This window comes from Ambystoma mexicanum, chromosome 4q, assembly GCF_040938575.1.
Source record: "Ambystoma mexicanum isolate Mex_15411 chromosome 4q, UKY_AmexF1_1, whole genome shotgun sequence".
Taxonomy (NCBI): domain Eukaryota; kingdom Metazoa; phylum Chordata; class Amphibia; order Caudata; family Ambystomatidae; genus Ambystoma; species Ambystoma mexicanum.
Genome location: NC_090928.1, coordinates 414,820,735 through 414,833,042, shown reverse-complemented (window position 1 = coordinate 414,833,042; position 12,308 = coordinate 414,820,735). Strand labels below are relative to the sequence as shown.

The following is a 12,308-nucleotide window of genomic DNA, read 5'->3' as shown; positions in this document are numbered from 1 at the left end:
TAAAATTAAACAAATCGTCAAACACGTGTATATCGGGCTCCTCGATGCATAATTTTCAACCTAGCCCCACCAAAAACTTTTGTGCCCAAAAGCACTTATTTGGGAGAGGAGACAGTAAGGCTGTACACTTCTGGGCTAGGAAAACTCCCTCCTGTGACATCCTGGAAGGTCACAGAAGGTCAATACGTTGTGGCTGTCTGACTAAAGCAGACATCAGTTAAGTGTTCATAGTTCTTCGTTTTGCATCTAAAAGGGTCAGCACTTTAATAACGCGATGACCTTGTTACTCAGCCTGCCATGCTCGCGGGTTTCCCCGACACCTTTGGCGCCTTAAGGGTTTGGTGTTTTATTGCATGCAAACCCTAGATTCACGGGTCAGTTGACATCTATGGCTAATGTGGGGAAATATTTGTGCCCTTCCATGAAAAATATTCACCAGGTACGATGGACCCCGAATAATTTAGAATTCTGGCTCTCCCTCAGGAGACTTCTGTCCCTGCCCAGGCACCAAAATCAACCTAGGGCACTGGGGCATAGATTGCTTAATAATAATAATAATTTAGCATTTATATAGCGCTACGAACCCTCAGGCATCTGAGCGCTGCTTATTATTACCCAAGGTGTGTGGTGCTCATTTATCGACCTCGGAAGGATGAAAGGCTGAGTTTGGCCCTGCCGGGATTCGAACCTGCGTCAGCAGGCTCTGCACATATGTCAAAGCGAGCGCTCTACGTGCTGTGCTATCAGACCAGGCAATGAGAATGCAGAGCGCTGGAAGGACTGGGAGATAGCACAGTTCTTCAGCAGGCTCCTCGGCATGATTTGGGAGCCCTGAGGTGGGAACCAGAGCAGTGCAGTGGGGGCATCCAGGGGCTTAGCTTCAGGACTGGTTGTATGGGGTGGTCCACCCCTTCCCTTCAATGTTTAAATCCTTTGTTGGATTTGAAACCAGAGCAGTCATGAACAAGCTTCCCGTCTGCATACTCTAGGGAAGGCAAAGTATCACAAGTATTGACACCGACACAATGGATACAGTTTGTAATGCTTTATTGAAAATGTTGGGGTTGGAGAAACTCCTACTCTGCCCTATAACTAAGATGGCAGTAGTCTCAACCATCAAACAATAAACAAAACAGTCCTAGTGGACTCAGTCAAATCAAAATGGCCTATGCTAACAAAAACCTAATGCATGCCCCATCTCTTGTACAAAAAGTGTAAAAAGGAGAAAATGTATGCAAAAGGAAAAGTCACATGATAATGTGGCAGAATGAGCTCCCCGCCCCACATTAGGCCCCACGGCGTAAGGCGATCCTTGTAGGCAGGATGACACACTCTTGCTCGGCTTCCAATGGAGAATCGAGGCCTGCCTGGCCTTCCAAGTTTAATGTTCCTCTCTCTGACTTTCAAAATAATGTTTCATCCAAAACGTTCAAAAAGGTTTGCCGCTTGAACGCAATGAAGATGGTGACCCTCCCACGCTTCCTATATCCCTTCCAGGTCCTCCCCATCGCTATCCCGGACCACTTCTTCAAACAGACCAAGAAAGCCATACTGGAATTCTTGTGGGACGGAAAGAAACCCCGGATACCATATGATATCCTGATACTCCCGAAGGAGATGGGCGGAGTGGGCCTCCCGGACATCGAACGATATTACCAGGCGACCCAATTTAGGATCCTGATCCCACACCTGCGCAATAGAAAGGACCTCCAATGGGTCCAACTAGATAATGATGTCCTGCTCCATGTTACCTTTGCGGAGTGGCTATGGGTGCCCAGAGCAAAACTCACGAAACGCTTACGTGACCACCCAATACTGGGCACCATGTGGAACATCTGGAGGAAGGGGAAAGGGATGACCGGAATCACGACATGGCCTACTCCACTAAGTCATCTCTGGTTCCCCGGGATCCGAGAGGAAATCCCTCCCCGAACACGCCAGATACCAGACCTGGTTTGATGCCGGCCTGGAGAGAGTAGGCCAACTGTGGAGAAACGGGAACTTCATCTCTACCTCAGAACTGCAGGAGGCCCCTCAAATCCATCCAATTCCAATCTTCATGTATCTACAATTAAAAGGGGTCATGTCAAAGAAGGAATGGAAGAAAACCACACGACGAGAGCTGACACTGTTCGAATCGATACTGGACACGACCAACTCATCGAAAGGTTTAATAGCGCGCATGTACAAGGCCCTCATCACCAGAGATCAAACTCCAAGTCTTCACCTCAAAGAGCGATAGAAAAAGGACTTTAACAGAAAATTTGAACAAAACACGTGGGAGAAAATCTGCGAAACACCAGCCAAAGTATCAATCGCCACCCAGTACAAATTACATGCTCTGAAACTGCTCCATCGCTGGCAGCATGATCCTTGCAGACTCTCGAAAATGTTCCAAACATCTAGCCCAAAATGCTGGAGACACTGACATAGACGCTGATTACTGGCACATGTGGTGGAAGTGCCCCAAGGTACACATCTATTGGCAAGAGGTCCTGGGATGGATTAAGCAATTAGATGGCATAGAAAGAGTCCTATCCCCTCTCCTGATCTTATTTGGCCTTGAAGAAGAAGAAGGCAGAGTGGTACGTGTAGAAGGATTGATATCTCCCCTCCTGTTGGCGGCAAGAGCTGCCCTAGTCATCAAATGGAAGTCCCCGTGCCTACCTGACAAATAAGACTGGCTGCAAATCACTATAAATATATATACAATGGAGAAAATAACCGCGGCCCTTCATGACAAGGCCGCCCGGCAGGAGGAAGCCTGGATGGACTTCACTGAACAATATATTACAAGTACGGCCGATACCGACTCACAGCTCTAACCATAACGCCACTCAACGGCCCATATCCGTAAAACGAATAGCGATCTACGTACTGCTTAATAGCCATCCCTGTCACAACCTTCGCATAGAACCTATGACACCGACAGAGATCAATGTCACACCGCCACTTAAGACAATTACAGTTAACGCCGATAGCCGGAAGTCGTCAAAGATTGGACATGGGGAGGGGGGGTGTGGGGGTTCGTACTGTACATCCATCGAGAGTGGACATGTATGTTACTATCGGTTTGTTATTGAAGTAGATCGCGATGATCTTGTGATATAACCAAGTTTGCTCAGTTATGTGTTCGCCTGACTATTCACTTTTGATGTAAAAACCCAATAAAATTCAATTTGAAAAAAAAAAAAAAAAGTTCCCCTCTGCCGGGCTCAGACCTTTCACACAGTTCTCATAGCCGCCCCCCCCCCCACCCCCTCTTCCGGGCACAGACCTCTCACGATACAGTTCACACAAAGTTGCAAGAGGCTCCCTTCCCCAAGCATAACATATTTTTGATCTCCCTCAACCAGCTGCAGACCACTTTCAGATGTCGAAGTATTTCGAATGTGTGTGCATGGCTTTTGTTACAGACCACCACAGGACCACTTCGACTCAAAGTTCACCATGTACTTTCACTCTTGTTGTTTGTTCGCCCTTTAGCTTCAAACACTGCACCTTTCAAATGGGCTACTTTCTTTCACCGGACCACTCCGTTACTCGCTGATCTTGCAGCTGTATTTTACTTTAAAGCTCATTCACAGGTCTGCCTTTTTTCGCGTCTCATCCACACACGTGCAGCCTTCATTTGTGACATGATGTTGCTACTTCGTTCCCTTTAACATACACCGGTCTCTCAGGTCGCTTGCCAACTCATCAGCTGTGTGCGATTGTCTCTTGTTTTGCGTTTTCCGATTTTCGAGTCAAGGTTAGCACCACAGGCTTGTCCTCGTTTCCACAACTTTGCCGTTCACCTGGGATGGATGCTGGCGTCCTTGAAACACAATGCAATCTTCACTTGTGAGATCTGGCCTTCTCCACATGTCTTTTGCGGTCTGTCGGAGGCAATGACTTCCAGTAGGTAAGCCTTGGGGTTTTCAGCCCTCAACTCTCGTTCCTTGGTCCATTGCTCTGCTCCAGCAGGGGAGATAAGTGGCATCAGGTGTATGCACTTAGGGTAAAGTGCCCGACTTTTCCTGACCCGAACAGGACATATCCAGTATGATGTGAGAGAGTTAGACTGGTTACTCTCCGTCACCCTCTTCCTCTGCCCAGTGTTTGTGTAAAAAGAGAGGGGTGGGCGAGTTGGGACTTAGGAAATTCCTAAGCAATAGGATGAGGTAGATGAACAAAAGGGGGGGAATACCACGTCTCACCATTGGCTAGCTCACCCCCACTCCCTGAAGACCCCTCCCCAGGTGATCCTGCCACACTGGTCCACCCCCAGGGTCTGGATCCAAAGACGATGACCGTGCCCAGGGAGAGAGGGAGAGATCGATCACTGGGGACCAGCGGGTGAGACACCCTCTGGTTTCTCACAATACCAAGTACAGTTTTCTTACGGGGAGCTGTGATTTACAGCTTTATTGTCAGATAAGTGCTGCCCAGCAGAAACCAATTTTTGCAAAATAAGACATGGGGGTACGTTCATCTTTGGCAACCCTTTCAAATGCAAAATTCCAATTCTCCAGGAAAGGTGCCAATTTTGGGATTGTGAAAAGCTGTATGCATTTTAAAGCCAAGTCCCCACCACAGTTTACAGAAGTTAAACGTTTTAACTGTGAAAGAAAGCATCAATTGAATAATTTGAAAAATGTTGTTTGGCATAAAGGATTATTTGCACAGCTGCACTTTGTAGCCACACAACGCAAAACATGTCTGTCGAGCACAACCAATGAATAAAACAAACAACCTCAATTTATAATATAACAAACCCACAGCAGGCTATATTGTCATCTACAACTGTCACAGCCGATTAAGACAACGATCCCTTCCTCTTCTTGTATTCTATCACTTGCAGCACTCCATTTATAATTAAAAAGCAAAAGTATGGGAACCAAAATGCAGATAAACACACAGCAGAAGATGCACAACTCACACACGACTTGAAGGTTAGGTAGTTACACTCTAGAGCTCTATGCGCTCCAAGAGAGTGTTGTGTACAGCGTCATATAAATCAAACTGCAGACACAATAATTTTCCTTTTTCTCTGCACCTTTTTGTACAAATCTTATAGAAAACTCAAGTTGCCCAACGTCACTTGTGGGCAGTCCATACTATCCATATGTTGTGTTTTCTTTGAATTCAGGTTGCTGTAGGTCGGAACTTATTAAGCATAGTGTATGCATACAAACCCCTCTGGTACAAACATTCAAAGAAATACATATCTCTTCTGCAAAAACACCCTATGGAGTAAGTAAGTAGTGGTGGGAAAGTAACTTCAAGTCTGAGAATGCACACTGCTGTTGACCGATCAGCCAGGGCCGGGCGGATGGGGCAGACATGCCATTGGGCCACTTAGCAATACTTAAAGCTTTGTTGGAATGGAGATCCCCCTCTGTGGATCTCCTGCCTCTCAAAGTATTCAGACCCCAAGGCAGGTGAAATACATTATTTGTGAGAGCCCACTAACGTCTATGGGGCGTATGGGTCTGCCTGTGACTGTGAAATGAGTCCAGAGTGGGCGATACCCACAAAACACAGGCGAGTTGAGAGGTACGTTCAAGTTATCGCAATGTCAAGTGTTATATACTAGTCCTGCTTCACCCTGAAAACATGCTTCTTGTCGATCAGCATTTATATAAACTTGAATATTGTTTAGAGAGCAAAATGGTAAAAACTACAAAAACATAAGACTGGCAGAAAATCACATATCTTCCATTGGGCAAAACAGTAGCTCTAGTTCTGCATAGTTTTCAGAGATTAGTGAATGAAGTTAGCGGACAAAAAAAGTGGCCATTAGTTTGTCAACATTACTGGCCTTCACAATACTCTTACTCAGAAGTTACTTTTCATGTAGACTACCATTATGCGGCTAAACAATTTAATTTATACCACTTCCATACGTTGGCTAGCGGGAAATCTCAGCATAGTTACACCTCTAAATTAAGGTATGCCCCTCTCATTAGACTGGGATCTATGCTCCTTTGCTTCACCAGGAGCAAATATGATTGGATCTAGGAGATGGCAGTTTATGGAAAGTAAGCCTTTTGCAGGAGTATAGTGCCAGAATGTGTACACATTATAAACAGGTCCAAAGTGTAATTCTCTCTCCATGTCATTAATAGGTGCTATGACTGCTTGATATGATAATTGTTTTATTGGCCTCAGGAGCTTGATACATGTCATTCCTACTAAGATTTGTATCAGCGACTTCAAGATCACACATACATCTCTGCAGTAGGCCCTCACCCAACTGAGCTATGTTGCCATCATAGTCTTACATGTAGATATACACTGGTAGAGGTGTTGGACATCTACTAAGATGGGAAAATAATGCACTAACCCAACATCAAATTATCTGTCTACAAGAAACTTGGCTCATGGAGGCACCTACATGTGATGGATATACAGTTTGTATATTACCCAGCTGTAAAATAGACTAATGGATGAAACTCGGCAGGTCTCTTAACGCTGGCCAAGATATATGGCATCAAGAAAGTTCTGCAAAACATAAAATCCAAATGCATGGACACAATATACCATAATTGAATACAAGAACCTAGTGCACCCCTCGGAAGACAACGAGGAAAAGACCCAGAGAGGAACATTAAAGAAATCTATTAGGGATACTTAACATCTATTGGAACCCGATTGCGATTAATGCTCATCTACTCATCGACTCAGTTTTAACAGCTATTGATGATATCTATAACAATTACATCAAAATAGATCTAATAGTATGTGGAGACCTCAACTTCCCTCTATTTGATAAAAAAGGGCAAAAGACGGAAATGGGGAATCTCCCAGTGAGGGCCCAAATCTGGTCCAAAGAAATGGAAAAAAGAGGCCTAACACTAATGAATGGGTACATGCCCGAGGATATCCATTCAAAACCAATTTGGTTGAGAGGATTGACTGCGGCCCATCTGGACTACACATTTACCTCTAATAAGGAAAGAGAAAATTAAACACCATCATATATATAACACCCAAATTGCAATTAAAAAAACGGAGCTACTTAAGAACATAAGAAAAATTACCAAGGCAAAGCTAGAAGCTAGAAGACGGCTGGACGTTAATTAAACATCTCAAACAACAATATAGAAACTGGCATAAATCTATCCAGGCCATACTAATGCAGAATGATGCTGAAAACCTGTTTACGGCACTCCGAAATGAGAACAGTAGACACCTATGAAGCCTATTGAATGAAAATTATTGACAGAATGAGAAACTGATATAAGATGTCCCGGAAGCCATGTGGATCCTACACTTTACAACTATTTTGCAGAAGATGAATAATCACCAAAACCATACAAACACAGACATAATTACACAATTGAACATCCGTAGCGATCCCGAGGACATCCTAAAACAGATAAAACAACTGAACCCAGAAGCATGGACAGAGTTCGTCTTACAAATCTTGGCGATAATTGAAAAGAATCGAACAATCCCGAAGACTTGGAAGATGGCCATTCTAGTCCCAATCTTCAAGCAGGGCGATAGAAAGCTACCAATAAACTATCGCTCCATTGCACTGCTTGATCTTCTGGGCAAGGTATTTGCTTCCTTCCTTCTCAGAAACCTAAACAAATGGACAAAAGCAGCAGGAAGATCGGGCCGAGACAAACCGGGTTCGTTAAAAATACTGGTACAAATATTAACCTGATCATCCTTAAATTGAAACACAAAGCATATAAAGACAAGTCAACAATCTATGCTGCGTTCAAACTCGAGTTTGAAATCTATGATTTGGTTAACAGAGGTAAACTATGGTGAAAATTGTATTGAAATACTTGAGCCAATAAAATAATTATAGACTAATACAACAATAAGAATTAGATTATTCCAAGAAGGTTATCCATGTGAAAAAATCCATACTTGGAAAGGACAAACAAGGCTGCCCTCTTGCCGCTACCCTATTCAACCTTTATACAGTGGACTTTGCAGAAAATCAAAGAAACATTATAGCTAATCCACCGAAATTGAACAACTCCACAATTGCATATGTGATGTATGCTGATGACTTAGCCATCTTTGACCATAGCCAAATTGGGCTACAAAAAAGATTGAGACAAGTGGAAATGTATGCATTAGATAACGATTTGCAGTTTAATGCATCTAAAACACAAATAATGTCATTAACACGCTTATCAACCAAGAAGCAATCCTCCCTTTCAATTTTTCTAGAAGGGAAAAAACTGGCACTAGTCAAAACAGTCAAATATCTTGGGGGTGCTGTTGAATCAATCACAGGTTGAAAATGAATGGGTAGAGCAAATGAAATCAAAAGCACTTTCCTTAGCTCGGCAGGGTAGGGTCCTACACAAAAAATGTGGATCGTATTCAATGAGTCCCATCATCACCTTTTACAGGCATAAGATAACAGCGATCTTAACCTGTGGCTGTGAAACCATGTTGAACACCTCAGATGATCTATGGCACTATTTAGAAGGTTTGCTATGGCGCAAGATTCTATCCCTGCCCCCTGCCTTCCCGGTAGCAAGAATACGCTTTGAGCTTGCTCTTCAATCGCTTCAATCCATCAAGAAATGGACGTCATTAATGCTTTACAGGAAGACCCTGTCCAAAAAGGACATCCCTGCAATTGACATCTTGCGTCAAAAAGAATCATCCTCAAAGCAATTTGTCCTGAACATGTGGAAGACCTCATGCAAACAAATAATGGAGTCTGAAGGCATCTCCGAAGACATGCTAGTTCACAGCCCACAGCATGCAAAGAAAAGACTACAAAATAATGATTGGATTTCAACTATGGAAAAAAAAGCAAAATATAAACTCGATCAGAAATGTGTAACGGATGTGCGTGTCCTCCATCAACCACACCAATTCCTACAAAAATGTCCAGACAAATCGATAAGAAACAGCTTTTTGCGACTTCGCCTCAATCTTTTACCAACCTAAGAGGTAGTGACAAAGACTAAACAACTAGCAGAAACCATGGCATATTATAGGTTTTGTTTACTAAAGGACCAACTCGAGTCGATTGAACATATATTCATGATCTGCCCAGCAAGCTCTGAAAAGCAAATCTTATTCAGCGATAGGATTCCGACCACGAAAATTGAACTTGATGCCAAACAGCGTTGGTCACGAATCTTAAGCGGAGAAGATAAACCACTAACTTTTCAAATCATCCAATTTTTGAGAGTGATCAATGTACTGAGTGGCAAAACTGCATGAATCACTGCTCTCTCTCTTTTTAGTTTCGACACGGATTGCAAAAATTTAGTTTCCTGATTTTGGATTGCAATTATTAATTTTTATCGTAATGTAGTGTTTTCTGATAAAAATAAGTTTTGTAAAAATGTCCCTATAAACCAAAAAAAATAAAACATTTTTTAAAATAGATTTACACTGGTGCATATAACCAAACACACCACACTAATAAATCACTAAATAAAATATGTTTTTTTCCAAGATTGTCAGCTTCTTAAATCGTTACTCATGGCAAAACTGTGTGGGTCACTGAATTTAAAACGTACACAGTTGTTTCCCTCCTTTGTACTGTAGTATCCAACACATACATTTTTAATCCAGCTTCTCTGATGGACTGCCTTGTGATCGTTTTGAAAATACATATCCTCTGTTGTGCCCTTTTAAAGGCAATCATACATTTTTGGCAGGTCGATTAATCATGTGTACATTGCAAATCAGCTTTATTAAATGCATAGTACTATGCAGAAAGCATTAAACATTGATGGGAGGAGATACTGAGGGTCATTAAGAGAATGACAATATTTCCCACAGATATACTGACATAGTAGTCTACCGTTATTGTCACTCAAAGCAACAGTAAATTTGCCTGATTACGAACGGTGGTAACATGGTGTTGGTCCCCATTTAGGCAGTTCCACAGGACACCATTGCCGACTTGTGGAATTACATCAGGTGGCAATTCCACCTGCAGCAAGGCTCCCATTTGTTGAAGGTATAGTGGAGAAAATACCCTTCACCTGCGAACTCATTATGGCAGTGCTGTAAATGTGGTGGGATTGTTACCAGAACTGTTTTTGCTGTACAATCTTACTTTTAATGAACCCCATAATCTTGTATCTGAGTTACAAATTATGGAACTGGGAAAGCTGGCCTAAAATACCAGCTTCTCCAATTGACCAGGTATGTGATTCTGGCCAAATGAGTTTACAGCAGTAGGCTTTAGTTTCCTTATCTGACAAAATTTGTATTTCCTTGAAGCGATTCTTACGGTATGCACGACAGAGAGACACATGGATGGTTTAACAGACTGCACTGTTGCACTATATAGAATAATAATAAACTCTATAAAGTGCATTCCACAGGTTGAAGTGTCTCTTGTCACCCATAGCTATAACAATTCGGGGCCATCATTCTAGCCTCATAAAATAAGTGAAAACATGATATGACGAAGCTAATAATAGAGGAGTAGGATGTGCAAATAATGTTGTATAGTGGACATGAAAGGATGTGATAAGACTAAGATACATCCTGCAAATACAAACCATTACAAAAAACGATCTGAAGACACGGCCATCACAGTTATATATAAGCTATAGTCCCCAGTAAAAGTAGCCAATAACGTGTCAGTTACCAACTAGTCACTCTATCCTTTCTAGTTAGGTACGCTGTATAGGTTGTTGGGAAAAACTCAAGATCCAAGATCCTTGTTGTAATGTGTCTCTGAGAGTGGGTGACATCACTGATGGTGGAATGTAGTGATGTCAGTGTGTGTGGAGTGTTGGCATGTTATGTTCTGAATGCAGGTGCTATCATTTTACAGTTGGAGACCTAAGCTGGCATGAAGGGACGTGCCGGTGTCTTCCTGGCACAAACCTACAAATAACTTACCTGCTGGTCCGGGTGTTACTCCAGGTACCAAATTATTACAATCCTCTCTCCCCAATTTTATTGGCCAAGCATCGCAGCAACTGGGAATGTCTCGGAGGCCCATTACCTCCACGTTCCTCTTCCTCGTCTCAGCACTTACGTGTAAGGTGGTTAACCTCACACATAAGTACTAGGACGAGGAAGATAATACATTGGAATAATGAAGATTACAGATAAGTAAGCCAAGCATTACCTCCGCGACCCTTTTCCTCGTCCTAGTATCTGCTTGTAAGGTCAGTCTCCTCACTCGTAGGTACTGGGAGGAATAGCAGGAGTAAAAAAAGATTTCCAGTAAGTAATCAGCAAAAATACTTTGAAGTGTCCTTTTCCATGTGTGTGCTACTGGTCCCTTGCTGGCACACCATGTCATCACTGTCCCTTCAAGTTTTTAATCAGAAATACAAATACAAAAATGTGCAATTGTAATCATGATGTGCTCCCTTGTTTAAGTGCTATCTTAACATTTCCTATGCAAAAGCCTAGAGTCGTCGAAATTAAAAAAACGAACCTGAACATAACGGTAACAGGTTTAGACATGTAATCAAACCAAAAACAAAATCAAATGTACCCAAAACCTTCTCCGTGCATTACATCTCCGGGCATTAATAATATTCATCTACAAAACTGACGTCAAATTCTGAAGGAACAAGACTGTTTAAGAAGCTAGTGGCATATTCAGATTAGCTCCGTTTTTATAAAAATATGATGGAAATCAGTTAGCAATGGAAACATTACACAAAGTGAGAGGATTACATATTTTGTGTAGTAGCTATCTTGAATAAAACGGAACAACACACCGCCCTACTCACCTTATTTATATTCTGCTGGGACATTGGTTTTCTAATTTTCATTGTAATATTTCAGTTCAAAGTTTGGTTTCTGGGCTGCAACCGGGCGCGGGCCTGGCAAAAAGATCCCTGCTTAATGATAGTGTTGTAATTAGAAAATTTAGCAACCTCCAGCACCCCAGAAAAAGACGATAAGTTTAATGAGCCGTTATTCTAGCCTATAAACACTCATAAACCCGCTAGCTAGCCCATATAGAGTGCGCATGCTCAGAGGAAAGAAACACTCTCTAACGCATGTTCGGTACAAGATCGTAGGCACACAATATTCGAGATAGCGAACTTAAAATACAATACGTTGGGCTTCTTTCTGCTATTATCGTTTTGTTGGCCGCTGGATTTTGTTTTCGGCTTTTTACTTTTAGCCTGGCGAACATACAATTCAGCCGTCTTTATTAATTAATAAGGGCCAGACAATCAAAATTAGGGCTGGCTTTTTTCTATTGATTGGTACATATTCCTCCAATCAGAGGCATGGTTTTAGCTAGGCGACTCACGTAATCAAAAAGAGCTCCGTTAACATTGGTTGAACTTGTGTTTTGGTGTTTCCTCCAATAAGCGTGCTGCTAGAAGATCCGTTTTTTTTTC

At 42.4% G+C, this 12,308-nt stretch overlaps 1 protein-coding gene across 7 annotated transcripts in view; it reads right to left on the bottom strand.

Annotated features, from left to right (window-relative positions):
• Positions 1 to 12,092, bottom strand: part of ZNF124 (zinc finger protein 124) — a 567,552-nt gene extending 555,460 nt beyond the window's left edge. For 6 of the 7 annotated variants that reach the window (XM_069607991.1, XM_069607993.1, XM_069607996.1 and 3 more), the window contains exon 1: positions 11,685 to 12,007. In XM_069607991.1, coding sequence (XP_069464092.1) covers positions 11,685 to 11,726 — 42 coding nt within the window. In that variant the 5' untranslated portion in view covers positions 11,727 to 12,007. Of the gene's footprint in view, positions 1 to 11,684 lie in introns of all 7 variants that reach the window. The other variant, XM_069607994.1, reaches the window with a different exon arrangement.
• Between the last annotated feature and the right edge of the window lie 216 nt (positions 12,093 to 12,308).